Source organism: Dermatophagoides farinae, chromosome 3 (genome assembly GCF_024713945.1).
Source record: "Dermatophagoides farinae isolate YC_2012a chromosome 3, ASM2471394v1, whole genome shotgun sequence".
NCBI classification, from domain to species: domain Eukaryota; kingdom Metazoa; phylum Arthropoda; class Arachnida; order Sarcoptiformes; family Pyroglyphidae; genus Dermatophagoides; species Dermatophagoides farinae.
Window position 1 is genome coordinate 640,664 of NC_134679.1, and position 26,536 is coordinate 667,199.

Here is a 26,536-nt window from a genome sequence, read left to right on the forward strand (position 1 = left end):
GGATCGAATTCTTGTTCTAGTGTGTGTGTGTGCGTGTGAAAAAAAAATGGAACCAAAAACGAAAAAAAAAATCCGCGAAAACGAAGAATAATGGTCAAATGAACAGTGCACACTGTGTGCAAGCAAACGAAAAAAAAAGGAAACGAAACAATAAATGATGTATCGATTTCGGATTCAAATAATTTATCACCCAGAATCCAAGAAAAAAAAACAACAACGTAAAACAAGTAATGTTTCAAAGATTCTTGGATTGTCATTACAAAATGTTCATTCTCTCATTCTCTCTCTGCGTGTGTGTGTGTATGTCGTTGTTAGTTTCATTTTCTTATTAGATAAATTCTCTTTCCATCTCTCTCTCTCCGGGTTATATTATTTTAGCTATTTATTTCGATTGTGTCACGTCAATATATAAAATATATACGTTTACGTAATAGTAACAATAAAAGCAGTAGTAATTGACGCCATTGGATAACTATTTCACTTTTTTGTTGTTGTTGTTGTTGTCGTTGTTGTTGTTGTTGTCGTTGTTGTTGTTGTTGTCGTTGTTGTTGTTGTTATAGCTGTATATATTGAAAATATTATGAATGATACATGGAATCGGAATATACATTGAATTGTTGTCGTAGATTCGATTCCGATGGAATGAAAGAATGAAATCGAGATTCTCGTTTCTATTTCACAATTCTATTTTCACATGTCTTTTATTCGGTGTGTTTGAAACTCAACTAAATAAAAACAAAACAAAAACAAAACAAAATAATAATGACAATAATTGGACCATTAATATAAATTATTATTATTACACCAATGTGTGTGTGTGTGTGGGTGTGGGTGTGGCACGTTGTGGATAAACGTAATGTTTGGATTTTTTTTCCCCGTTCTGTTAACGTTTCGGTATTTATTTATTGTTGTTGTTGTTGCTGTTGTTGTTGTTTTCGTTTTGATTTTGGATGTCATCATTACATTATAGTCTATATCGATTATTGATTGTATAAATTATCATTGTAGAGTTGTTTTTTTTTTGGTTATTGGAAGTGGCACATAAACACACACATTATTATTATTTGTCATTTGAAGCTATAATTTTAGATTAGTTGTTCTGGCGTAACAACTTTATATTTCGGATTGGTGTGTTTGTGTGCGGTATTCCTCTCTCTCTCTCTCTCTCTCTCTCTCTCTTTCTATTTCAAAAAAATCTGAAAATCATCTGAAAATAAAATATCATCATCGATGATTATTGATGATGGTGATGAAATCGATGATGGTTATAGAAAAATCAACACAAAAAAAACTTTGAAATTCTCATAGGAAATGTGGATTTTTGCTGATGACAAGAGAAACAAAACAAACAAAAAAATTTACTACACCAACTCACACATTTGGTCGAAATTTAGTGGCAGTACCGGAAAAAAAAATTTCATTGTTTTTTTTACATTCGAAAAAAATGACATTATTTATTATTTAAAATAATGGCTAATAACATTGCAGCGGTGGGTGGGTGTTGGAGATGAAAAAAAAAAAAAATTCGCCACCACTATTTCACATCATTCATCCACCATTCATTTATTTATGATCAATAATTCCAAAGAGAGAAAAAGTATTAAAAAAATGACCAACTGCTGTTGCTGCTGCTGCTGCTAATCTGCTGACCGGCTTGTATGACAACAACAACGGCAAAAAAAAAGTAAAACAGATTAAATACATTGGCATCAGCTTGGAAAGAAAAAATCTATCAGATAGATAGATTGGATCGATCGATCAATCTATGTCTCATATATATATATATCGATTGTTTGTTTTATTGGATAACAATTTTTATTCTTTAGACACACACATAGAAAAAAACAAATTATCAATAACATACACATACTAGCACCAATGTTTTCATGATAATAAATGGACATCATCAACAGGATGAAGAAAAGAAAAAAAAATAACCAAATCAATTGCTCCTAGAACATGTGTGTGTGTGTGTGTTGTTTGTTGTTGTTGTTGTTGTTGTAGCTATTGGTAAAGATTACATTATTTACAAAACAACAAAAAATAATATTAAAAAAAAGGCATAACGATTACGAGAAAATGAAGCTTTTTCTTTTTTTTTCTAGTAAATCCTTAAATCATTTCATTCCTCCTGTTTGATATAACTAAAACAATCATAAACTATAAGTCATTCATTCATGAAGACCAGATTTTCTCATTCTTTTCTTTTTTTTTGGAACACTAAATGTGCGTAAGTTGTAAGAAAAAAAAAATGCAAAGCCTTTCGATAAACAAACAGCCAGAAATGAGAAATTCTTGGTTACGGCCGTAAATATACACCGTATGTATAGTGATGTTGGACATTATTGGTCAAATATTGAACAACAATCAACAACAACAACAACAACAACGACAACGATCGATTGATTTATTATATGGATACTATAAATCATTTAATGTCTTGGCCATTGGCTTTTTTTTCTTGCGATACGATTCTGATCAACATTGCTTATTGGATTATTATCATTATTATCGTTGTTTTTCGAAACGCAGAAAAAAAATTGGCTAGTAAGAAAAGAAAAATTTTCCGGCATTTTTGTTTTCTGGAACTGATTCCATATTTTTTCTTCTTTTCATAATAATAACGACAACGATGTGCACAAGTGGTGATGAATTCATTTGAATTTTGTTTGTTCCATCACTAAAAAAATTCAAATCCGATTATTATTTGTCAAATTCGGATGGAAAAAAATTGCTTCAAAGAAGAAAAAAAAAATCGTTTGTTGCCAACACACACCCAGGCACAAAAACTAATCTGTGAATAAATGAAAAATAAAAAAAAATGTAATCAGATTATAGAATAAATATTGCTTGTTCACTATCCATCATTATCAATTCTGAATTTGAAATGAATTTAATTTTCAAAAATTCAAAACAAAATTGGAAAAAAAACATCATAAGAATAGAATGTCAATTTTTTTTTGTTGAATCCAAAAAGTCAATGGTCATTTTGTACGTTCAATCATTCAAATTATTTATTGCTTTTTTTGCAAATATCAAAAAAAAATTTGTTTACACACACACACACAGAGAGAGAGAGAAACCGAATCAAAAAGCCATTATTCATCACAACCGACCACCAAACACCACACACACAGAATTGATAATGACCACCATAAACAGAAAAAAAATGATTCCATTTTTCAACATTCATTGAATTTGATTTCAACAACAACAACAACGACAACAAAATAAACAAAAAACACGTTTTCATTTTTTTTTATTATTTTCTTCTTTTCGGTCCATGAGTTTCCGGAATGGCGGGGTAACAGGAAAAAAAAACATTCCCATTTCTCATTTCAAATTTTATTCCATCATCACGTATGGCTATTATGATTATTATTATTATTATGGCGAAAATAATTTGAGATTCACCATTCCACCAAATCGATTGAGGGGTTCTCTCCCTCTAGCCAACATTTGAAAACGTGCAAGCGAATAAAAAAAAATGCAATGGTCAAGAATCCATTTTTTCGTTTCTCTCTCTTGGTTATGGAATCCAAAAACAACCAGAATCAAAATGTTTTTTTTTTGGGCGAAAATATTCCACACACACATGCAGAATCAGTAGTAGCAGCGGTGGTATCGATTCCAGTGAAGCGAAAAAAAATAGAATCTAAAAAATTCTAATCGAGTATTTTAGATTCTGCTTGCTTTGGGATTTTTTTTCTTCGTTTTTCATTCATTTACATTCACTATTCATATATATTCATATATATTATGATTATCTTAAAAAAAAGAAGAATTTTCGCAAGAATCGTCATCATTATATTCACAAGTTGTTCATGTTCGTGTCGTTGTTGTTGATTATCTCTCTCTCTCTCTATTACTCGTATCATTTTTATATATGGATGGATGGATGGTTGGTTGGTTGATTGAGGAATATCATTTGAAATTTGATTCGATTCGAATCGCGCGATTGAACCACGTTCTCAATTCCCGTTAGGAATAGAATCGAATCGAATCGAAAAAAAAGGAAAGAATATCTTTTTTTTATTTATTTCGCCCACTATAGAATATTTGTTGTTGTTGTTGTTGTTAGCCACAAATTGCAATTTATTTTTTTTGCCATTTTTTTCATAGTTCAAAATTCCTAAAAAAAAGCCAATCATCCAGACCAAAGAATACCATCTCGTGAAAATATCATTTTTATTTGTTGTTTCCATATGAAATCGAAATCAACGTTTCATATGATCTAAATTATTATTATTCGAGTTTTTGATATGAAAAAAATGATAAATTTTTCAGAATTTAAAATTCAAAATCGAATTTTTTTTTTCTTGCTGCATTTACATGCTATTGAAACGTATGAACATGTGAAGTATGTGTATATGATCACAAGTACTTGCAACGTATGAATAGAGATTTCCAGATTACAGCTGTATTTGGCTAGTAAATTCTGGAATTTTCTTGACACATTATGTTTTACATGCGTTCTTTCTCATTGTGACATTCGAATTGAATCGAATAAAATACAAAAACACGATACTGTTTTTTTTTGTTCAGCAATTTTTTATCGGTCACAATTTGCGATTTTTTCCATATTTGATTTTTTTTTGTAATCGATCTCATTAATAACAACAACTATGAGTACCGTTTCAGACAATAATAAAGCTCAGGTATGTTTGATCATCATCATCATCAGCTTTTTTTTATTAATCTGATGATTATATCACAACTTTTTTCAGGCATTGTCTGCTAAAAATAAAGGCAATGATCTTTATAAACAACGAAAATTCGATGAAGCATTGGCCTGTTATGATCAAGCGATCGAATTGGATCCAACCGATATCACTTTTTTGAATAATAAATCGGCCGTCTATTTTGAACAAGGTAATTATGATGAAGCAATCAAACAATGTGAAAAAGCAATCGAAATTGGTCGAGAAAATCGTGCCGATTTCAAATTGATTGCTAAAGCATATGCCAGGATGGCCAGCTGCTATCAACGTAAAGAACAATATGAAGATGCGCGAACATTTTTTCAAAAATCATTAACCGAACATCGAACTCCGGAAACATTGTCCAAATTGAGTGATGTTGAAAAAATAATCAAAGAAAAAGAACGTAAAGCCTATATTGATCCAGATAAATCGTTGGAGGAGAAAAAATTGGGTAATGAAATGTTCCAGAAAGGTGATTATCCTGCCGCAATCAAACATTATACGGAAGCTATCAAACGTAATCCGGATGATGCTAAACTTTTCAGTAATCGTGCCGCCTGTTATCAGAAGTTAACTGAATTTAATTTGGCTTTAAAAGATTGTGAAGAATGTATTCGCCTTGAACCAACTTTTGGTAGGTCATCATCATTTTAATAGTAATTGTCTCTATTAAATCTCTCTATTTCAGTGAAAGGTTATATTCGAAAAGGCTATGCTTTGTTGGCCGCAAAAGAACATGCAAAAGCTCAAGCAGCTTTTCAGAAAGCATTGGAAATTGATGAAAACAACAAGGAAGCAATCGAAGGCTATCGTAAATGTTGTATGTCTTCATCGCCGGAAGATATTCGTAAACGAGCAATGGCTGATCCTGAAATACAAAAAATTCTAGCTGATCCTGCTATGCAAATGATTCTTCAACAAATGCAAAATGATCCAAAAGCATTACATGAGTATGTTAATTGTTAAATAGATGAATTATTGGCTCTTACTAATTTCATTCTTTTTTTTCACTTGAATTCAGACATTTAAAAGATCCAGAAATTTCAAGCAAAATTTTCAAATTGATGGAAAGTGGAATAATTTCGGTTCGCTAACTTGCAAAATTGAAAATTTTTTTTCTCCAAAACTCAGTTTTTTATTCGATAAAATACAACTAACAATAAGCAACACATGCATAGCTGAATTAGTGTGTTTTCCAGCCAAGCCTATTCTATGCTCGATGTATTTTTATGGTCACTTTTTTTATAATAAAAAAAAATGAATAAATGACATTTATGGATTATCTCTGAAAAAAATTGTCAATTTCATTACTAGTGCTGCCATCTGGCCATTGTTAGATTGGATAATAATCGATATATCGATTTTTTCTGTTTCAAATGTTGATTGTTCGATCACATGTGGAAATTAAAAAGACAACACAACAAAAACAATGGCAAAAAGTGAAACACCAGGAAGATTAATTTATGAAGCACCCGAACAGATGGTACGTTTGATTAAAATGATTAAAAGATTATCAATATCAACTACCATACTATCGGCTGGTGTACAACCATTTTTATATCCAAAATTAATTGCTACTGGTTCATCATTAACGATGGGTTTCGCAACGGTCACTTGTGCCGGTATATTTATATCGCCATTAATTTTGAATTGGTTCACAAAAAGATATGTAACAAAATTATATTATAATGAACAAAATGATCAATTCATTGCAAAACATTTAAATCTAATAAATCGTGATGTACAATTGGCATATAAATCAAATCAAGTTCAAGTACCAGAAATGTTGGGCATTTTCACCACATATATCGTGGATGAGATGAAGAAAAAACGACCATTATTTGTCGATCCAAATATGGTGATCGATATGCATGCCTATAAACGAATGCTTGGTTTTGATCGTCCAGTCAATCTGAGGCCTGAAGATTTTCTACAAAAACAACAACAACAACAACAACATGATCGTAAATCGTAAACACAATGATTTTTCTTTATTAATTTTTGTATTTATAAAATTAAACAAAAAAATCGAAATATAATTGTTCGTAATAACAAAGCACATAATTTACTCAATAAAAAAAAAATTTATAGTAGAAAAAAAAGATACAAAATGATATAATTTGTATGCAATAAAAAAAAAATCAATTCGTAAATTCGAAATTTCAATAACCGTAATATTTTAATGAATCATCATTGATGATGATTGTTCTTGGAGAAATTTTTCAAATATCTCTTCCGATAAAGACTTCTGTTGTTCTGACTGCTGTGATTCACAATAATTACAACGTGGAATCGTACTGAGATCGTAATGAAACCAATCAATTTCTTTGATCAATATTGTATGACATTGGAAATCTCTGATTTCGAATAGCCAATCAAATGAAGCAAATGAATCGATTAGATTCGATTGGCCACCACCATTAGTTGGATTGGAATATGCCATCGATACACCAAAATGATCATAGAATTCATTTTCAATCTGATCCAAAGTCCATAATGGATGGCCATTATTGCTACTAATACAATGAGGAAATACAATTTTCTCATGCAATAACATAACTGTCAAACATTTGGCTGCAAATTCACACGATGGATTCAATTTGACGATTAATTCATTATTATCATCTTTGATAATTTGAATCATTTTTCCAATCTGTTGATCACAAAATAAGCTTAATCCAAATGAAAATCCAAGATGATTATGAAAATGTTGTTTAAGTTCATCGAAAGTAATCATTCCATTTGATGATCGATGATGAACAATAATGGTAAAAATTAGGTGAAGAACACGTTGACGCCATGAATGAGAGAATTTATTAAGGAAAATAGTACTTGATGTATAGATGAGACAATAATTTTCAAACGAGGAATTGACAAGAATTTTTTCAAATAATTTCGATAATGATTTTATGCCCAAATTATCCAAACTAAATGATTCATAACGACGATGATAATGATAGATTAAATCATAGATTGGTATTGCAACATTTCTTTCATTATGATGATGATCTGAAATTTCTGATTCTCCATATGATATGACTGCCATTTCATTGAATATTTTCAAGAATCGTTTACCCAATTCCATCAATTGTAAATCTACACTTAACATTAATCGATCATGAAATGGTAATGAATGTGTCATGATTTCCAAATCACCACCACTATGATTGATAATTAGATTCGATAAACGGCAATAGTTCATTTTTACATTCAATTTTTTATGGATCAGCTGAGAAAAATCTTCACGAAATTTTGAACAATTTATGGAAAAATCTTGCATCGATAAAAGTGTCTTTTTCAAGTCTGTTTTGATTACATTAAATTCATCTAGTATTGCGGAATTCTGAACCAATGGATAACTGAACAGTGCTAATCGTCGATTTTTATCATAAATAAATTTCACTAAATTTGGTCTCAAATCAATAGCCGTGATCATATCTTCAATTGAACATGCACCATAAAAAGCGGGATCCAAGTCATCAAAATAATTTGGATCCGATAGATTGAATGGATAAAGTCTAGCCAAATGTGACATGAAACGAAGAGCTTGTTCTTTGAAATTCAACGCAACGATACGATGATAACCATATGAATAGATATTGAATTTTTTTCCACATGATTCCAATAATTCAATGAGATCTGAAAATCCATAATCACGAGGAATGATATTTTCATCAAAATGACGACGATATTCTACAACAAGATCACTTAATTCAATTGATGGAAAACATGTTGTTTTATTCGATGTTTGATTTCTCAATAAAGAATGTAAATTCAACATGAATTTTTTCAATAATTTTGATCGTTTACTTGATGATGATGATTGTTGATTGTGATGGTCCGATGATTCATTGAAAACAATAAATTTTGTTAAAATTTCTTGTTGATCAATTTCAATTTCCATATTACGAATACTGACATTAGGAACACAAGTAATTAAATGTTCAAGCATCACTTTTGGTCCATCATTATCGTTGATATCATCCAATTCTGTTTCGAATGTTTCAAGCCAACAATCGGGAAATGAATTCAACGGTATTTTACCATCATGAGATGATAATAGAAAGCACAGTCTTCGACAAAAAAAATTGAAATCAATATTAATACTGAAGATTTGATTAGAGAATAAGAAATTATGATTTTTCGATTGTTTATAATTTTGATTTTGTGAACATATTGTACATGCGGCTGCACGTTTAACAAAAGATTCACTAATCGTCGGTTGACTAATAGTAGTAGTAGTAGTAGTAGTAGTAGTACGAATTGTGGGTCGAGATTCAGAATTGACACGATTCAATGATTGCTGATGATCATTAATTTGACGACTAGAATAATGATTCACAAATGATGATGATGATGTATTTTGATTGGATTGAATAAAATTTGGTTCAAATTTAGATTTGAGAATATGGCCATAAAATTTTCGATTATCAACACGTTGATGACAACGTAATGCATCGGAACGGCATTTAAATCGCACAATTGCTTCATGATTTATCATATCAAGATACGTGATGCGTCCACCATTATTGCCAATAATTCGATTTAATAAACCTTTAATTTGTTCTTCTTCCGCAGCCGATGGAAGATTTGAAATTCGTAATGATGTCACTAATTGATTCCAAAAAATGCCGTCAATTAGAATTCGAGTTCCAAATAAAATCACTTACTGATAAAATCAGATTGATTATCAATCAGCGGATGATGATTCATTTGTACATTGACAGTATTTGTCAAACAAAATTGATCATAATCAAAATGATAATGTGAACTCTGCAACAGTGCTGACGATACTTGTTGATGATGAAATAGAATGACCAATACACCAAGACGATTTTTAATATCACTCAATACAGGTACAAAATTTATATCACCTAAAAAAATGGATTCGAATCAAATGATCATGAAAAACAATTTCTAATCATCGAATATTGGATACAAACTTGAAAACAATATAACAGCACAATTTTGTCCATTCGATTGTACAAAACGTAAAATTAATTGTTTCAATTTTTCATCGGCAGCGTTTTTGGCAAAAGAACTAACATGAATTATATTGACTTGTGTATTATTCAATTCGTTGATCACAGTGGAAGCAAAACTAGGTACATCACAGACAATAGAAAATTCTTTCTCAATCAGATTAAATCGTACGATAAATGAACGTATTTTTTCAATCAAATTCGATGGACTAACACCACGTGGAATTGAACAATTTTCAATATCCCAAAACACACCAACTGGTTTACGTTGATTAACAATAAAACGGCGATAATCTTGTAGCTGAAGCCAATATTGATTATTAAAATTAACATTCACATGTGCATTGAATTGATTTTGATGATCAGAATGATTCATGGTCGATAAAATCATTTGATTTTTGGCAGAATTTGTTTGTTGAAATATGGAAAGTCGATGATATTCACAATTACTCATGTCTTTGTTGTTGTTATTGTGGTCGCGTGAAGCAAATTTCGTTTCGAGACACGATATAGACATGATAGAGATTCGATGAGGTGGAAATAGTCAAAAATTTCAAAAATTTGAAAATATTCGGAAAACAAAAAAAAAAAAATAACAACTGGAAATTCAAATTCAAAAAAATAGTATATATTTAATTTAAATTTTAAAATAAAATGATGACTAGTTATTGCGTATGTAAAAGTATATTAATTACATCATATTGATGATGATGGGCTTATAATTGATAATAATAATGATCAATCGAATCAAGGCAAACAATTAAATGATAGTAGCAGCTTTAACAACTTGGAATCACATTGTTTTGACCAATTTTACTTAAAATAAATATTATTTTTTTGATTTTGATTTCTTATCATTTTTATTATTATTATTATCATCATTTGTTGTGTGCGTTGTTGTTTGCGCCACTGTCATATCTTCATCATGTTGTAGTGGTTTAATCAATTTACAATCAATCATCAATGTGGCCAACATCGGTAAACGCCATTTACCTTTTTGTTTAGGTTTTGGCATGCCAAATAGAATGAATTTGAATGTACCAACTCTTGGTGGATTGATGGTGAAAATTGTTTTGAAACCATTATCTTCACGTATGATAATGTTTCTAGTATCCATTTCCAATGAATCAGAATCATAAAGTGAATAGGTGATTAACATTGTTTCTATTGATTCCATTACTAGACGTCGTCGTCCACCCCATGTAACAATGATTGGTCCTTTTTGATTAACCATTTTGAGTTTATAATCATAAAATTTTTGTGTCAATCCCCATGGTAATTCATTCAATGGAAATGGTTCAATATATTTTCGGGCTTTCGTACATTCCAATAGAATCATTATTATTGGATCTAATGGCTGTGATAGGTCCTGTTGACTACCTTGCATTTCTCTTTCTGGTTTGGCAAATATCTACAGATCAAAAAAAAAAAAAAAAATAAAAAAAAATTAGATTCATAAATTTAAACATTACAAATCATCACCATTATCTTACTTTAAGTATAAAACGGCCAGCTAATGGTGGCTGTACCATAAATGAACCAACTAGACGATCTTCTTTCAATTGACAAAAAACATAATAATTAAGTGATGAATTTTCTTGTTCATCAGCCGCATATAATTTATATTTATAACGCATTGCTTCGTGGCTACCAATTTTCACCTCTGTAGATATACGAAATTCTAATGGATTATGAATTCTAGATCGTATGCTTAGATTATATTCAAAAAAATGTTCCATCACTTTAGGTTGGGCGTTGAATTCATCCAATTTTATTGGTTTATCCAATAGTTGCCATCTGTATGATGAATAGTTTGGTTAATAGAAAAAACAATCGATTCACAAAACAAAAAAAAATTTTTACCTCTCATAATTTTCTTCCACATCACTATATGGAAAATGTGTCCATATCAAAACGGCTGGATCGGTAAGAAAATAATGTTCATTAGTTTTGGCATGAAATTCTCCGGAAGCATCAGCATAACCAGCCGCCAATGTTAGATCAATAAAACGCCATGAACTCAACACAAATGCAGCATTCCATGATGAGATAGCATCTTTGCCTATTGTTTTTTTTTGTTTAATTGAAAAAAATTAAGTTAAAATTTTTTCTGGGAAAAAATTTTTAATTAAAATTACCTGGTTGAAAATGATATCCCGGACGATAATGATAATCACGTACGAAACCATCGATTTTTTTCACACGTACACCCATCAATCGGCATACATCATCGAAAAGGCGGCAATAATCTTTACTTTTACCTTGTTTTTGTTCAAGAATCTCTGTGGAAATCAAATTTTTTTCAATAGTTTCTGAATTGAAACGAATATTTCTTGTGATCCATGTGAACAGGGCACGAATTTTGAACAGATCATTTTTGGCAAATTTACATACATATTGTGCTATATCTTGTGTACGAACAAAATCCGGTGCATCAAGCATTTTTTCATCAATATCACGAAACATTAATGATGATGGTATCATTTCATTTTTATGACATAATGGTGATCGGGCAGCATATTCTGGTGATTCATCTGTCAATATATCATTTGTGGTTTGCAATGAAACATCTCTTTTCTGTACGGCAGCAACAACAACATTATTAGTATTTGGTAATAATTGATCCAAAGATTTTTTCTTTCGTATATCATCCAACAGTAGAAATATACAATCCTGTACTTTTTGTTGTTTCATTAAACCTTTACTTTTTGAACGCCATAATGTTTCGCTGGGAATTTTTCTGACAATCGTTGGATTTATTATCGATGATGAATTGTTTGCTGTTTTTTGTTGTCCATTATCAAATTTTGATAATGTTTTCTTTACTTTTTCAACAATTTCATCCGGTTTAACAATATTGGAATCAAATTCATCATCATCATCTAGTGATGACAATAATTGATGAACCATTTGATCATTATCATTTGAATTTGATTTACAATCAACGATGGCTTTGGTAAGATTTTCACTTATACGTAACAATTCATGTTGATTCGATGGTAATGTCAGTTCGGGTAGAAAACAATGATCAATTGAACCAAATTTTGTCTGAGTTGAACGTGTAGATTTTTTTTTGGTTGCCTGCACGGCAACATTGATGAATAATCGTTTGGTAAAATTTTGTTGTTCCTGTAATGAATTGAATGTTTTATGGCTTGCTGCAAGTAATAATTCATCATCATCAACGGCATCATTATGTTTATCATTATCATTATCGATTATTTGATCATTAGTATTGATTTTGTTCGTTGATTCATTCAAAAATTGTTCATCTAATGCTTGAATCATTGCATCGAATTCTTCATCATTCATATTAATCAATTCAGTTTGGCTATATTGACATTTGAAGCCAATCGTATCCGAATCGGTTTGTACTTCACTATGAGTAACATTTGCATTATACATTGTACCATTGATATCCATATTCGATGAACTATTACCAACAAATCGACATGGTAATAAAATACGCAATGTAAAACCATTGATAATACGTGAACGATTTTGTTGTTGATGATTAACATCACCACCACCACCACCACCACCATTGTTGTTGTTGTTGTTGTTGCCATTTTTATGAATCCATGATTTAGTTGACCAATTTTGTTGTTGTTGTCTTGCATTTTCGGAATTTGTTCCAACCGTAGTTTCTGTTGCATTAATCGGAACAATTTGTGTATTTGATAATGATGATGATGCACCACAGCCCATTATTCATGATTATTCAGATTTTTTTTTCTTTCTTCAAAATCATAAAATTCACACACACACACACACACGATTCAAATTCAATTGTTGTTGTTGTTGTTGTTTGGCATACACAAAACTTGTGAACTTGATCTGACCGAAAGAAAACAAAAGAAAAAAGAAAATAATAATCAACGTTATAGCCGGTGATGAAATGAAATGAAAAAACAAAACAGAAAAAAAACAAAATTAATTTTCAAAATGATAAAAACAATGAAATTTATTATTTATATATATATCATTGTCGAAATCATCATCCTCGTGTCATGGATAAAGTGACCGGAATTTAATTTCTTCATTTAATCTTGTTAAGTGATTTTTCTCTCTCTCTCTCTCTCTCTCTCTCTCTCGGGTGTAATTTACAAAAAGGTAATGAAAATGAAGATTACCTTAGCTCATCGAGTGACATTCAATCATCGAAAGAATGTCCGAATGAATTCAAATTCATTGTTGTATGTCGAAAATGATTCGATTTGTTTCGATTATAATTCTGTTGATAAAGAAAAAGAACAAGAAGAAAAAAAACAAAATGAAAATGAAAATGAAATAAAATGTATCATTCTTCTGCTTTCTGTTTGTCGTTGTTGTCGTAGTCATCAACATTGAAATCGATGATGAGAACCACAAACAAAACAAAAAAAAATTTTTTTTTCTCGTCATTATTATCATAATGAATGAATGATTAAATTCAGACGTGATCAACATTCATTCATCGTTTGTCATTGATCATTGACAAAATGAACGTGATTAGAATTGTTTTTTTTTCTATTATTTGCCGCAGTATTTAGTAATAAATTGTCGATTTGATTCATTCTAAAAAAAAATGACCGAATAATAATTACTCATTTCTATCCTTTGGGTACAGAAACAACAACAACAATAACGACAAAAACATTCAAAATAGTGGAGTGATAATTTAATTAATAATAGTCGTAATGATATTCATTCATAGCATTACCTATATATTGGCTATCGTTTTTTTTTGAATGAAATAACCTAATCCAATCGAATCGGATGATTAACATAAATGATTATTATGGGCAATCATCTATGATTACCAAGAAAAAAAAACTTGTTCATGGTCAATAAATATACATTGAGTAAAAAGTTTAGCTTTTTTTCAAACTTACCTACCCCACTTTTGTTTGAAGATGATTCTTCTCTTTAGTTTAAAATAGGTAAATCACACACACACACACACACATGGAGAAACAAAAACAAAGAGAATTTGATTCAATTTGTTGTTGTTGTTCCAGATACCAAAAAAAAAAAAGAAAAATTCGAACAGAAAAAAAAATGAAAACCAAATGCATGTAGCATTGTTTTTTTTTCTGTTCTGTTTTGTTTTGTTTGTTTATTTGGCTAAAACACCATCGTGTATAAGTGTGTGTTGTACACATCAAGGTTGACATGATTTTTTTTTTATTTTACTATAAGTCTCTATATATGATGATATTTGCTACAAAAGGCTGCAAAAAAAAACTGAAACTGTCAAAAAAAAAAAAAAAAATGTATGTCAACGTATTGTGCTGTGTAACGTCGTCCACCACCATTGACAATTATGTAATCCATATATCCATATTATTATTCTAAACATTTCTGCAATGCACATTGAACAAATTATTACCAGAAACGAAAAATCCAACTCTTCTGTGTCTGGTAATGTGGTTGCTGTTTTTTTTTTTTTTTTTTTTGGTATGTCGTCCAGGAAACACCAACAACCAAATAATACCATCAGCATATATGAATTATACGCCATACACATACGATGAAAAAAAAGGTTTTTTTCCAGTACTTTTAAACCTGTACATTGATCATGATGATGATGATGATGACCAAATAATGGTCATTAGATAGATAGATGAATAATCATTATTTTTACAAAATGAATTAGCCAGCAATAATTATCGTTCGTTTTTGATAATGAAATTGTCCTTGAAATCGATAAATTATTATTATTATTATTATTCAGAATTTGGATTTCAAGAATAAAAATCATTTATTTGACTGTCGTAATCGTTTTGGTCGTACAGTTGTTGTTGTTGCTGTTGTTGGTGTCGATGTTTGAATTTGTTCACGAAGTGGTTCAAAATTTATCGTTGAAATCGTTGAAGGATTGATTGTAAAAAGAAATGGATCAATTGTTGTTGTTGTTTGTGGCATTGCACGTGCCACGAAACGACAACCATCAACACGTTGTGTACAATGATAAAAATGATTATGTAAATCATAACCACGTGAACGAAATATATCAATAAAACGATTTAATTGAAAACGTGCAAAATCAATATAAGAATCTCGTCGTCCAATATTGTTGAAATCTTAAGGAGAAAAAAAAATTCATTTAGATTCAAGGTATTGAATTTTGAATAAAAAATTTACCATCAATCAATGTAGGAAAAAAATGTATAAATCGATTCAATGCCGTATCCTCTTCACGATAGGTTCCATCTGACCATGGTCTTATACCGACATTTGGATTTGAATTAAATTGTGGATCATATCCATTATAACCATACGTTACACCACCATAATAATTCGTACTTGGCGTCGGATATGGTGATGATGATGATGATGATGACGGTAAATTTGTTGTGCTTATTGTAACTGGATTTATAGTAACCGATGGACGACGTGTTACTGATGGTCGTGTTCTAGGTCTAGGTCGTGAGGTTGTGTTGTAGGTCTAGGTTGAGGCCGTGGCTGTGGCCTAGGTTGAGGCCGTGGCTGTGGCCTAGGTTGAGGCCGTGGTTGCGGTCTAGGTTGAGGCCGTGGTTGCGGTCTAGGTTGAGGCCGTGGTTGCGGACGTGGCCGATTCGTAATTGGCCGTCTTGTAGTTGTTGTCGTAGTCGTCGTCGTTGTTGTTATTGGATCCTGTTCAAATCCATCGCCACCACCACCACCATCTACATCATAGTCATCTTCACCACCACCATTATTATCATAATCATCATCACCTCCATTAGTATCAGTGTAATCACCAGTTCCGAAATCATCTGGAAAAAAATATATATCATGAATTTCAAAAAAAACAAAAACAAAATTACTTATGAATCACCATTGATAGATGGCAGTAATGATTTAATTTTTTCTCATAATTTTAATTATTGAATTACAAACCTTGTGCAAAAGATTTGGACACAAACACCATATAGATAATGATGATAAAGAATATGAATATTCGTGCCAATATTGGCGTTTTATGGCCAATGAAAATATTGATTAACATTTATTGATTATCAAAAAAAAAAAAAAAAAACAACATTTGATTTGATCACTATGAATACTATGATGATAATGAATCAAAATAAAACAAAACAAAAAAATTTTTTTTTTTTTTGTCATTGACAATTAATAATCTTTCATCAATTCAATTCATTTATCACTCTGTATTCAACGTTTTTTTTTCCTCAATTAATAAAATTATTGGTTTCAGAATTTCGAAACATTTCTCATATTAACACACACACACACACACACGCTGGTATCAATTTTTGATACTTAAGTAAAAGATCGATTACTTCATTGGCAACCATCTATCATCCATAGACAACAACAACAACGACAACGACAACGACAACGACAACGACAAAACAAAGACAAAGACATTTTGAATGAATCAACAAGTTGTTGTTGTTGTTGTTGTTTTGAATATGTGAAGGCGTTGTTTTCTGTTCCAAAAAAAAAAAAAAAACAACAACGAGACGACGACGACGAAAAACAAGGTCAAATATCGGTTTGAATATTTCTTTTTTCCATCATCATCATCATCATCAAATGATTGCAGGGGATTAATCAATCGAACGAAAAAAAAATCGATCGACGAATGATGGATCATTCAGAGAAAACAAAAATTCATTATGGTCATTTCATTTCATTTATTATTTTTTTCAAATGATTCGAATTCCAATCCGGAGCAACAATTGGGTTTTTTTATTTTAACAAACAAACGTAATTTTCGAATTTTTTTTTCCAGCTAAAGAAAAAGCCAAAGAAAAATGTAACATTTTCCTCTGGTTGAATTGATGGATTGCACTATATTGTTGTTGTTGTATAGGTTTATGGTAGAGAATCGTTGAAAACGAAAAAAAATTCATCATCATTACTGTTGACAAACCAAAAAAAAATCAGCACATAATAAATGGTAAAAATAAACGAAACTACCACCAGCAACAGCAACGATTATCATCATCATCATCATCATCATTCACAACAACAACAACAACATGGTAATCGACATAAAGATGAACAAAAATGTAACAAAAACAATTGTTATTGTTATGATGGCTGTAAACAACCACCACTACCGCCACAGCAACAGCAACAATCATCATCATCATCTTCATCTTGGCGAAAAAAATGTCGAAAAAATTTTTATTTTTATCTTACAATCATTGTAATGATAATAATAAATACATTATACATTCGATTCGTTGCATTAGAATTGATCAAATCCATTGGCATTGGTGTATTGATTATATCGCAGATTTTATTTGCACAAATTCTGTCATATTTAACGGCAACAGCATGTACAGATCCTGGCATTATACCACGTGCACAAGGTTATGAAGCAATATCCGTACAAAAAGAGATACGTAAATTATTATTATCATCATCAACAACGGCTAAATCGAATTCAAAAAAATCGATAAAAAAACAAAATTCACCACGTAGTTTTTCTCATTCACCATATGGAAAATTATCAACAATATGGAATGTGAATAAAAATCGTTTCAAAATGATTACCAAACCATTGATTATAAATGAACAATTTTTTCGACAAAAATATTGTTATACATGTCATTTTTTTCGTCCACCACGTTCATCACATTGTTCCGTATGTAATCAATGTATTGAACGTTTTGATCATCATTGTCCTTGGGTTGGTAATTGTGTTGGTAAACGAAATTATCGGTCATTTTATTTTTTTCTATTATCACTTTCGGCATACGGTATATTTACAAGTGCCAATGAAATTGCTTTCATTTTTATTGGTATGTACAAATGAAACGAACAAAAAAAAATGACATTTATATTACCACTCACCTCATTGTTTCTCGTTGTTTTTTTGTTTTTGTTTTTGTAGAACACCAAAAAATTCCTTCATTTCTTGTCATATTTCGACTATCACCAGTTGTATTGGCATTATTATCGATCAATATAATGATTATATGGTCAATTTTAGGCTTGTTAGGCTTTCATACATATCTGTTGGTGACCAATATGACCACCAATGAAGATATCAAACAAACATTTGTTGGACGTCAACAAATAGAACAATCAAAATCATATGACATTGAATCAGGTTCAGGTGAATCGATTGAAAATCCTTTTAGCGATGGTTCAGCATATGGTAATTGTACAAGAACATTATGTTCATCTCGTTCGACGACATATATTATTTGAAATGAACAACAAAACAAAAACCACCACCAGCAACCACAAGCAACAACAAGAAACATTTGATTGAATTATAAAAATGAAATTTTTTTTATTTTTTTTTACAAAATGATATTTATATACACAAAGAGATGACTAAAATAATCTGACAAAATAAAATAACGATGACGATGATGATGATTTGACATTGAATTTGTTTTGTCTTGTTTGTTTTCGTTCTTGAGTGTGCACAATGTTGTTCATATATATAAATAAAATATAATAAGAAAAAGTTTACATTTGTACAAAATCTACCTGTTGTTGTTGTTGTTGTTGTCGAGGTTTAGATTTTTTTTTTTTAGCAGCCAAAATACAACATTGAGATATTTGTTTCTTGTTCCGTTTGGTTTGTTGTTTTGACCAGTGAAACGTGAAACCATGATGATGCGAAAAAAATGGACAATGAAATAAAAAAAAAGCTAAAGAATGAAATGAAAGGATTCGAAAGAAGAAGAAGGAAAAATCCCTATAACAACAACTGGTATAATGGTAAATTGTTCATCACAGATTTTTTTTTCGAAAAAAAAAGAAAAGAAAAGAAACATTTTCAATGGAAAAAAGTCTCTATTCATCATCACTATTCTTCAATGTCATCATCATCATTGTTAAGAATCTTTCTCTCTCTCTGTTGTTCCGATGACACAATTCCGTTTTTTTTTCTTTTCTTATCTTTTATTGAAAGCCTGTTGCTGTTGCTGCTGCTGATGAATAATAATATATCACCCGTTGTCTGTATGTAATATCGATGATGATGACAAGAAAAAAAAAGTGTCCATGTTGTTTGTCATTGTAGAGATCATTAGCAAAATTGAATAAAATTCAAAAAGAATTTTATCATCCACTTTTGTAGCCATTTTTTATCATCTATAAATCGGCCTGTATAATAGAATGATAATTATCGAATGGATAGCGGATGACCACCACCACCACCATGATGATGATGGCCTAATTGATGATGATGAACCATTTGATCTTTTTATTGAATAATATTGACCACCACCACCACCACCACCAACATCATTATCTAGGTCATAATCTGTATTCATTTTATTACGATTATTATTGTTTATCATAATCTGATGATGGCGATTATGTGGATGATGATGAGATGGTGGCTGTTGTGGCTGTGATGATGGAACATTCATACGATGGTGATGATGAATTGGATTATTATTACGATCATTTATTATTGGATGATAATGACGATTATGACTTGACCATTCAATTTTTGCTTGATTTTTATTTTCATTTGGTTGTTGTTGTTGTTGATGATGATTATAATCACCATCATTATGATGCTGTGATGGTGGTAAATTCATTAATTGATCATCCGTTTTGTGGTTATGATCGACAGTTCTGTTGATGGGTATGGCAATTGCTGGTGGCAGTGTTGATGATGATGATGATTGTGGTGGTGAAATTGTTGACGACGACAACGTTGAATGGTTGAATTCATCCAAATGGCTACAACGATTAATCCAATATTGACGCCTTAATCTTTCAATTGTTCCAGTGGCTTTCAATTCACGTATTACTTTATTGAATGATTGAATTAATGGTGAACCTTTTGGCAATGCTATAGCAAATCTTCTTGGATACAATGAACGTGTATCATATAACATTGTCAGATTACAATAAATACCGGTCAGGTATTCAGCAAATGTTGATTCCACAATGAATGCATAACGTCCTGCATTGACACGTTCAAAACCTTCTTTAGCCGAACGTACCAATGCATCGGGATTTCGAAACATCCATTCAAATATTTTTCTAGCTATTGGATCACGATGTTTTGATAGATGAAAATATGTAGCACCAGTTTTATATGTACCATATGTAAGAAGATGCTGTCTCTCAGTTGGCGGCAACTCTTGTCGATGATTAATCTCATTTAATGTTACTAAATCTTCCAATGTACGTAAACCGACAGCATCATCACGTCGAATTATGGCGGCCAATTGATTTTCAAGAAAAGCATCAGTAAAATCAACATAACGTTTACGTGCATCCGTAACAGTCAAATCGGCAATAGCAAAATCGGCTCTCTATATTACACATATAAATAAATATATAATCATCATATCACGCAAACAAACAAAAGAAAACGAATGAAAAATAAAAAGCCCATAAATAACGATTAATAAATAAATATAACTAGTAAGGTCAAACGAATCGAATCAAAATCACATTAAATTATTATACTTACATTACGAAAAACTTCGCCAATCATTCCGTTGATATTATTACCATTATATTCAGTACCATATTTACCATCCGGTGAAAAATACAAACGATATTCAAAGCCAACTTTTTTGGCAATCAAATTCATCAGATCAACAACAAAACCTTCATATCGATCATTGATACGATCAGCATATGGCCAATTCTATGTATTTATATTTGTAAGAAAAAAAAGAGAGAAAAAAAAAAAAAACACCACATTAACAATACGAATGCAACAAGTGCGTGTATGTTTTTTTAGATAAAGAAAAAAAAATTGATTCAAGAATTCAACATCATCATCTTATTATCGATTTATTCGATTTGATTTGATTGCGTTTTTTTTCTAAGTTGTTGCTGTTGTTGTTGTTGTTGTTGTTGTTGTTGTTAAAAAGCGAATAATTTTCTCGCCTTTTTTTTCTTCACGAAAAAAAACTGACCAACAATTTGAATTGGCCACGCAATTCTTTTTTATTGCTTTTTTTTCTGGTTATTGGTGTGTACACTTTTCGGCTCGGGTACACTTGTTTGTTTATTTGTTTGATTATCGCCTTTGACATTTGGGGGTCATGGTCTCTTTTGCTCTGTTTGTGCGTGTGTGTGTGTCTAGAAATATTTCTCTTTGACCAAATAGAATTTATAGACAAATTCATAAACAAAAAAAAAAAAATTTTTTTCTCACTCGACCTTTCATTTCACACTCACACACACACACACACCATTATCATATAAACAATGATGATAATGGTGTGGCCATCTGAAATCATCAAAAAATCGTCATCGAAAAAAAAACGAAAATCTTGTTATTTAGTGTGGTCGGTTATCATCATCATCATAAATGTTTATTGTAGTTGCTGTTTGCATCAACAGAAAAAAATGGCCAATTTTCGTTTTTTTATTATTTGTTGCTGGTTTTTTGTTGTTGTTGTAAATTTTTATGACCATATCATCAAACAACAACAAACAATTCAGTGAATAAACACGGATTACAAATCCATTTGCGCGTTTGCCAATTTTTTTTTTATTCAATCGAAAAAAAAAATTACCAAAAACAAAACGAAACACAAAAAAAATGAATTTACATTTGCACCTCACACACTCCTTGCGCACAAACTGGGTAAATTATTTGCAAATTTTTTTTTTATTTTATTCAAATTATGATGATGACTATATGATAATATGCATTGTCCATATTGATTAGGCCATATATGCACATGCATACAAAGGAAAAAAACATTTCGATAATTATATAGTTTCTCTCGCAGAAGAAAAAAGAAGGAACCAATTTTCAAATTGAAAATTGACGTTTTCCACCAAAAAAAAAAAAAAAAAAAATGTGTCAATCTTCCACCCTAAATAATAATGACCAATTTTCATTTTTTTTTTCTTTCACCCAACTAATGATTTCGTGATCAAAACAATTTTTTTTATCGTTTGTGAAAGAAAAAAAAAATTCTTTATTCACATATTAAATACCGAAGACATCGCGTGTCATTGTGGCTATGATGAACGAAAAAATTAATCGATCACAATTTTTCATCATCAAAATCGATTTTTGAAAATTATTCATCAAAACGAATGAAAAAAAAATGAATGGTTGAATGATTACACACACACACACACACTTGAATATATAAAGTCGTTATATTGATGATTAACAATCGATCGATGAAAAAAATGAAAAAAAAAATCTTAATCATCATACACCAACGCACCCGGATGAAAAAATCATTGAAATATCCGTTGATTTTTTTTTATTCATTATTGTTTTTCATGTGTCACGCAATGGCATTCAATTCAATGAATGATTCATAATCAAGTTGATTTGATTATTAATTAATCGAATAGAAGAAAAAAAACAATGATGAAAATTGTCATTAAAGGTAAAATTGTTCAGTCAAATCATAATTATTATATATATGGTGGCCTAACATTTGAATAAAATAGGAAATTCCCTTTTTTTTGTTTGTTTGTTTGTTTGTTTGTGACCTCAGTAATGACTTGAAACTTTTGAAATTTTTAAATAAACGATCAAAACAAAAAAAAAACTTACCCGAAATGTTACACCTCTTAATAGTGGATAATTTGGTTTTGCATACACCATCGATTGTTGTGCTAAATTCATTATGATTATAATGATTGGAATGATCTGTGTAATCATCATTCTTGACGATAAAAAACAACGATAATGATGACTTATCGATGACATGGTTATGATGGTGGTGGTATATAGTAGGTTAAATTCTGATCACCAATCAAAGAATTGAATTGAATTGAAAACAATTGTTATTGGATGTGAATAAATCATTCGAAAAAAACCGGATCGATGATGAATCATAAATGTTTTCCGATTTTTGACAACAAACACACATATACACACACACAAGTGAAACAAATCACATGATGATCAATCAAAATTTATTTAAAGCAAAAGAAAATAAATTAAAGTTATCATTTTCTGTCTTTTTTTTTCTTTACAAAAGTTTCAATCAAAAAAAAAAAAAAAAAATTTACAATCGGTTATTGTTTTTTCTTTCAATTCAGATGATGATGATAATAATAGACAAATTCAACAGGTGGTCCTATCAATTCAGTCTTGAAAGAATTGATTCAGGTTAGTTGGTATTTGGTTAGATTTGATGCTAAATTTTTTTTTCAATGAAAGATGTGATTTCATTTCTTCTTGATGATGATGATGATGATGATGAATTCAATTTGATTTGAGAATTTGAATAAATAAAATAACGAATGGAAAAGATGGTGGAAAAGAGAAGAAAGTGAAAAAAAAATCCCAAGCTTTACTTATCAACAACAACAACAGCAAAATTCATTTATTCAACAGTCGCACAAATTTATATTTGGAACAGATATTATTATTATTATGGCAGATTTTAAGGCGTTGGTGGTTGTTGTTGCTGTGGTGATGATGATGGTGAAGTTTTGAAATCAGAACGAAAAATCAAAATAAAAAAAAAATAAAATAAAAAAAATGTCGAGATTGATGTGAATCGAATCAAATCAAATATAAAATCAAAATGAAATGCATACACACACCATAACACATTGGATGATAGGATCAGAGAAAAGAAACATCATTTTCTTTAAATGGACATGGAAACTAACGAAAACTAATGTCGCGAATGATGATGATGATGATGAATATATATGAAAAATTTTTTATTTTATTTTCAAAAAAACTGGCTTTCTCTCTCTCACATCTCACCACCATATCATATTCAATCAATTGAATGTTTTTTTTTCTTCTTCTTCTGAAGAAGAAAATCATCTGTTGTGTTCCGTTCGATACGGCAAACAAACTTTAAATGAACAACATTGATCGATTTATATTGGTATCACTAGAAAGATTTTTTTTTCTACCTTAAAAATTTTCTGTAGTAGAGGCAACATTTATGGTACTAGTGGTTTTAGTGTTCATTTGACCACCATCGACCGGTCGACCCGTCCGTCTGAATGATCAACTAAACGATGGATCAAAAAAAATGAAATGAAATGAAATGAAATGTGAATGAAAATGAACAACAGAACAAGCCCATTCACCTACGCGAAAATTTTTTTTTTAAATTTATTTCGTATCTGACAAATATGTGAATGAGAGAGATCAAGATAGTGGCAAGAGAATGAAGAAAAAAAAATGAGAAAAGGAAACTGGTATTTTGTCAGTCAATCACCAAAATACCATACTACAATACAAATACAAACAAAACAAAAAACGTTTTTCCATACACACACACACACACAAAATGAGCGTCGTTTTTTTTGAGGTCCTCAAAGAATTTGTGTATTTTCCATGTACCTATTTGGCCTCTATGCCCTTGCTGTGTGTGTGTGTGTGTGTAAATATGATATTCATCATCATCTTTCAAGCTTGATTGGATTTTGAGATTTTTTTTCTTTTTGTTCGTACAAAATCCAATTTTGATCTTTTTTGATAACAACCAACCAACAGATGTATATGATTTAATGGTTTAGATTTGACATGTTTACCCAAAAGAAAACACTATGGGCTACCCACTATTATCACCACCCCTACTACACCCACTTCAATTTGTAAAACACTTAATGAACTAGATATATCTATACAAATAACCTCGTATGGTGCATGTGTGTTTTTTTCTTACAAATAATGAGCGATGACAAATGAATGATTATGTTCCAAAAACACTTGTGTGGTGGTAAGCAACAAGTGTTTGTTCATATGAAAAAAAAATGAAATCAAATCAAATCAAATAAATTCATCAGAAATTCAATTCAAATCACTTTTAATAACAACAACAACAACAACAAGCCATACTTGAGATTTTTTTTTTTTTTTTTGAAAAATTTTCTTTTTCTCTCGATGAACAACAACCACAAAACCTACGCATTTTTTGAATTTGCCAATTTTTTTTTTAATATATTCCTGAATCATTATTTTTTCCATCTGTCATGCACAGTGATACAACCACAACAACAACAACAAGAAGGAGAAAATGAATGAAAATGATCATTTAATATTTGGATAAGACCGATGAATATTTTTTTTTCTGTTGATCACATTGTGATGTTGTAAAAACCATCAAATCAAGATTTTATTTTTTCAAAAAAATAAAAAAAAAAAATGGTCGATGAACACCAATGGAGAGCAAGAGAATAAATAAATGGACAAAAAAATCGTTTTTGATATGCCGACTATAAATGATGATGATCATCATTTTTTTTATGATGATTTTATTCATTGTTGACCATTTGTTGATTTGATTCGAATTTTTTTTTCTGTTTTCTTTGGATTCGATTCATTCGTTTATCGGGTAACCATTACCATAAACAAGCGAACAAAACAAAATTCTGTGTGTGTGTGTGTGTGTGTGTGTTTATTCACAAATCTAAACCTTTATGTATTTATAATTTGTATGATGATGATGATGATATGATAATGATTGTGAATGGCAAACAACACCTGTGGATATTTTGCTTTGCATTTTTTTTTCCTCCGACGATTAAAGTGTGAAACCAAAATCAAGATTGTGTGGAATACGGAAAAAAATTGAAAACAGAAAAAAAATCGTAAATTTCATCATTTCCTTGGCATTTTTTTTAATGCTTCTGAAATAGAGAGAAAAAAATCGCTTTTGTGTGATTTTTGTTTTGGCTTTGTTTTTGATTACCGGTATTATTTTATCACAAGTAAATCTTGCGACAAATTATTCACCACAACATAATGTTTTTTTTCAATTTTTATTTTTCGAAAAGAAATCATGTGAATAATCAACACTAATAATGATCAGTATATAATAATCATGTCCAGTCTTGGTTTGTCAATAGATAACTGAAAATCATTGAAAGAATTAAATTGAAAAAATTCAAAATGAAAAAAAAGGGAAAAATCCGATTCAATCAAAATTGTTTCAATCATAGGATCAATTTATTTTCAGCGATTAATCTTGGATT

At 30.3% G+C, this 26,536-nt stretch overlaps 7 protein-coding genes across 15 annotated transcripts in view; 3 read left to right on the forward strand and 4 right to left on the reverse strand.

Annotated features, from left to right (window-relative positions):
• The first annotated feature begins 4,404 nt into the window (after nt 1-4,404).
• On the forward strand, nt 4,405-5,998 carry Stip1 (Stress-induced phosphoprotein 1). The gene is made up of 4 exons (XM_047062299.2): nt 4,405-4,658; nt 4,728-5,337; nt 5,392-5,653; nt 5,725-5,998. The coding sequence occupies exons 1-4, from the start codon at nt 4,626-4,628 to the stop codon at nt 5,795-5,797; spliced, it is 978 nt and encodes a 325-aa protein (XP_046918255.1). The 5' UTR covers nt 4,405-4,625; the 3' UTR covers nt 5,798-5,998.
• A 95-nt stretch (nt 5,999-6,093) lies between these two features.
• Nucleotides 6,094-9,041, forward strand: LOC124498535 (transmembrane protein 70 homolog, mitochondrial). The gene has a single exon (XM_075729602.1). It carries the CDS (start codon nt 6,133-6,135, stop codon nt 6,676-6,678), a length of 546 nt encoding a protein of 181 aa, XP_075585717.1. The 5' UTR covers nt 6,094-6,132; the 3' UTR covers nt 6,679-9,041.
• Marf1 (meiosis regulator and mRNA stability factor 1-like protein) lies at nt 6,669-10,336 on the reverse strand. The gene is made up of 3 exons (XM_047062296.2): nt 9,647-10,336; nt 9,374-9,577; nt 6,669-9,314 (listed from the first exon to the last, which is right to left on the reverse strand). The coding sequence occupies exons 1-3, from the start codon at nt 10,200-10,202 to the stop codon at nt 6,883-6,885; spliced, it is 3,192 nt and encodes a 1,063-aa protein (XP_046918252.2). The 5' UTR covers nt 10,203-10,336; the 3' UTR covers nt 6,669-6,882.
• On the reverse strand, nt 10,292-14,662 carry LOC124498365 (uncharacterized). Of its 5 annotated transcripts, none has more exons than XM_075729599.1 (6): nt 14,564-14,662; nt 13,819-13,919; nt 11,824-13,522; nt 11,549-11,747; nt 11,179-11,482; nt 10,292-11,096 (listed from the first exon to the last, which is right to left on the reverse strand). In XM_075729599.1, the coding sequence occupies exons 3-6, from the start codon at nt 13,391-13,393 to the stop codon at nt 10,515-10,517; spliced, it is 2,655 nt and encodes an 884-aa protein (XP_075585714.1). In that variant the 5' UTR covers nt 13,394-13,522; nt 13,819-13,919; nt 14,564-14,662; the 3' UTR covers nt 10,292-10,514. The 5 variants fall into 5 exon arrangements, with proteins under 5 accessions (XP_075585714.1, XP_075585713.1, XP_075585715.1 ...); XM_075729598.1 differs by having other exon boundaries at nt 14,560-14,658; XM_075729600.1 differs by lacking the exon at nt 13,819-13,919 and having other exon boundaries at nt 14,564-14,574.
• A 712-nt stretch (nt 14,663-15,374) lies between these two features.
• On the reverse strand, nt 15,375-16,580 carry LOC124498532 (uncharacterized). The gene is made up of 4 exons (XM_075729093.1): nt 16,550-16,580; nt 16,340-16,425; nt 15,812-16,115; nt 15,375-15,750 (listed from the first exon to the last, which is right to left on the reverse strand). The coding sequence occupies exons 1-4, from the start codon at nt 16,578-16,580 to the stop codon at nt 15,425-15,427; spliced, it is 747 nt and encodes a 248-aa protein (XP_075585208.1). The 3' UTR covers nt 15,375-15,424.
• Nucleotides 16,581-17,373: 793 nt separating this feature from the next.
• LOC124498534 (palmitoyltransferase ZDHHC9) lies at nt 17,374-19,017 on the forward strand. Its single transcript, XM_047062300.2, has 2 exons — nt 17,374-18,423; nt 18,516-19,017. Exons 1-2 carry the CDS (start codon nt 17,571-17,573, stop codon nt 18,833-18,835), a joined length of 1,173 nt encoding a protein of 390 aa, XP_046918256.2. The 5' UTR covers nt 17,374-17,570; the 3' UTR covers nt 18,836-19,017.
• LOC124498143 (putative glutamate receptor) overlaps nt 18,896-26,536 on the reverse strand; it is a 61,170-nt gene continuing 53,529 nt past the window's right edge. For 4 of the 5 annotated variants that reach the window (XM_075729606.1, XM_075729605.1, XM_075729607.1 and 1 more), the window contains 2 exons: nt 21,075-21,254; nt 18,896-20,913 (listed from right to left, as the gene is read on the reverse strand). In XM_075729606.1, coding sequence (XP_075585721.1) covers nt 19,729-20,913; nt 21,075-21,197 — 1,308 coding nt within the window. In that variant the 5' untranslated portion in view covers nt 21,198-21,254 and the 3' untranslated portion in view covers nt 18,896-19,728. Of the gene's footprint in view, nt 20,914-21,074; nt 21,255-23,141; nt 24,402-26,536 lie in introns of those variants that run through there. The other variant, XM_047061849.2, reaches the window with a different exon arrangement.

Coding starts and splice junctions, on each gene's coding strand:
- Stip1 (XM_047062299.2), top strand. CDS start 4,626: ATGAGTACCGTTTCAGACAATAATAAAGCTCAG. Junction 4,659..4,727: donor CAGACAATAATAAAGCTCAG/GTATGTTTGATC, acceptor AACTTTTTTCAG/GCATTGTCTGCTAAAAATAA. Junction 5,654..5,724: donor GATCCAAAAGCATTACATGA/GTATGTTAATTG, acceptor ACTTGAATTCAG/ACATTTAAAAGATCCAGAAA.
- LOC124498535 (XM_075729602.1), top strand. CDS start 6,133: ATGGCAAAAAGTGAAACACCAGGAAGATTAATTTATGAAGCACCCGAA.
- Marf1 (XM_047062296.2), bottom strand. CDS start 10,202: ATGTCTATATCGTGTCTCGAAACGAAATTTGCTTCACGCGACCACAAT. Junction 9,578..9,646: donor TGCTGTTATATTGTTTTCAA/GTTTGTATCCAA, acceptor CCATTTTTTTAG/GTGATATAAATTTTGTACCT. Junction 9,315..9,373: donor TAATCAATCTGATTTTATCA/GTAAGTGATTTT, acceptor GGAATCAATTAG/TGACATCATTACGAATTTCA.
- LOC124498365 (XM_075729599.1), bottom strand. CDS start 13,393: ATGGGCTGTGGTGCATCATCATCATTATCAAATACACAAATTGTTCCG. Junction 11,483..11,548: donor GTGGAAGAAAATTATGAGAG/GTAAAAATTTTT, acceptor TTCATCATACAG/ATGGCAACTATTGGATAAAC. Junction 11,097..11,178: donor CTGGCCGTTTTATACTTAAA/GTAAGATAATGG, acceptor TTTGATCTGTAG/ATATTTGCCAAACCAGAAAG.
- LOC124498532 (XM_075729093.1), bottom strand. CDS start 16,580: ATGGTGTTTGTGTCCAAATCTTTTGCACAAG. Junction 16,426..16,549: donor GTCCAAATCTTTTGCACAAG/GTTTGTAATTCA, acceptor ATTTTTTTCCAG/ATGATTTCGGAACTGGTGAT. Junction 16,116..16,339: donor GTGGTGAAGATGACTATGAT/GTAGATGGTGGT, acceptor GCCTCAACCTAG/ACCTACAACACAACCTCACG.
- LOC124498534 (XM_047062300.2), top strand. CDS start 17,571: ATGGTAAAAATAAACGAAACTACCACCAGCAACAGCAACGATTATCAT. Junction 18,424..18,515: donor AATTGCTTTCATTTTTATTG/GTATGTACAAAT, acceptor TTGTTTTTGTAG/AACACCAAAAAATTCCTTCA.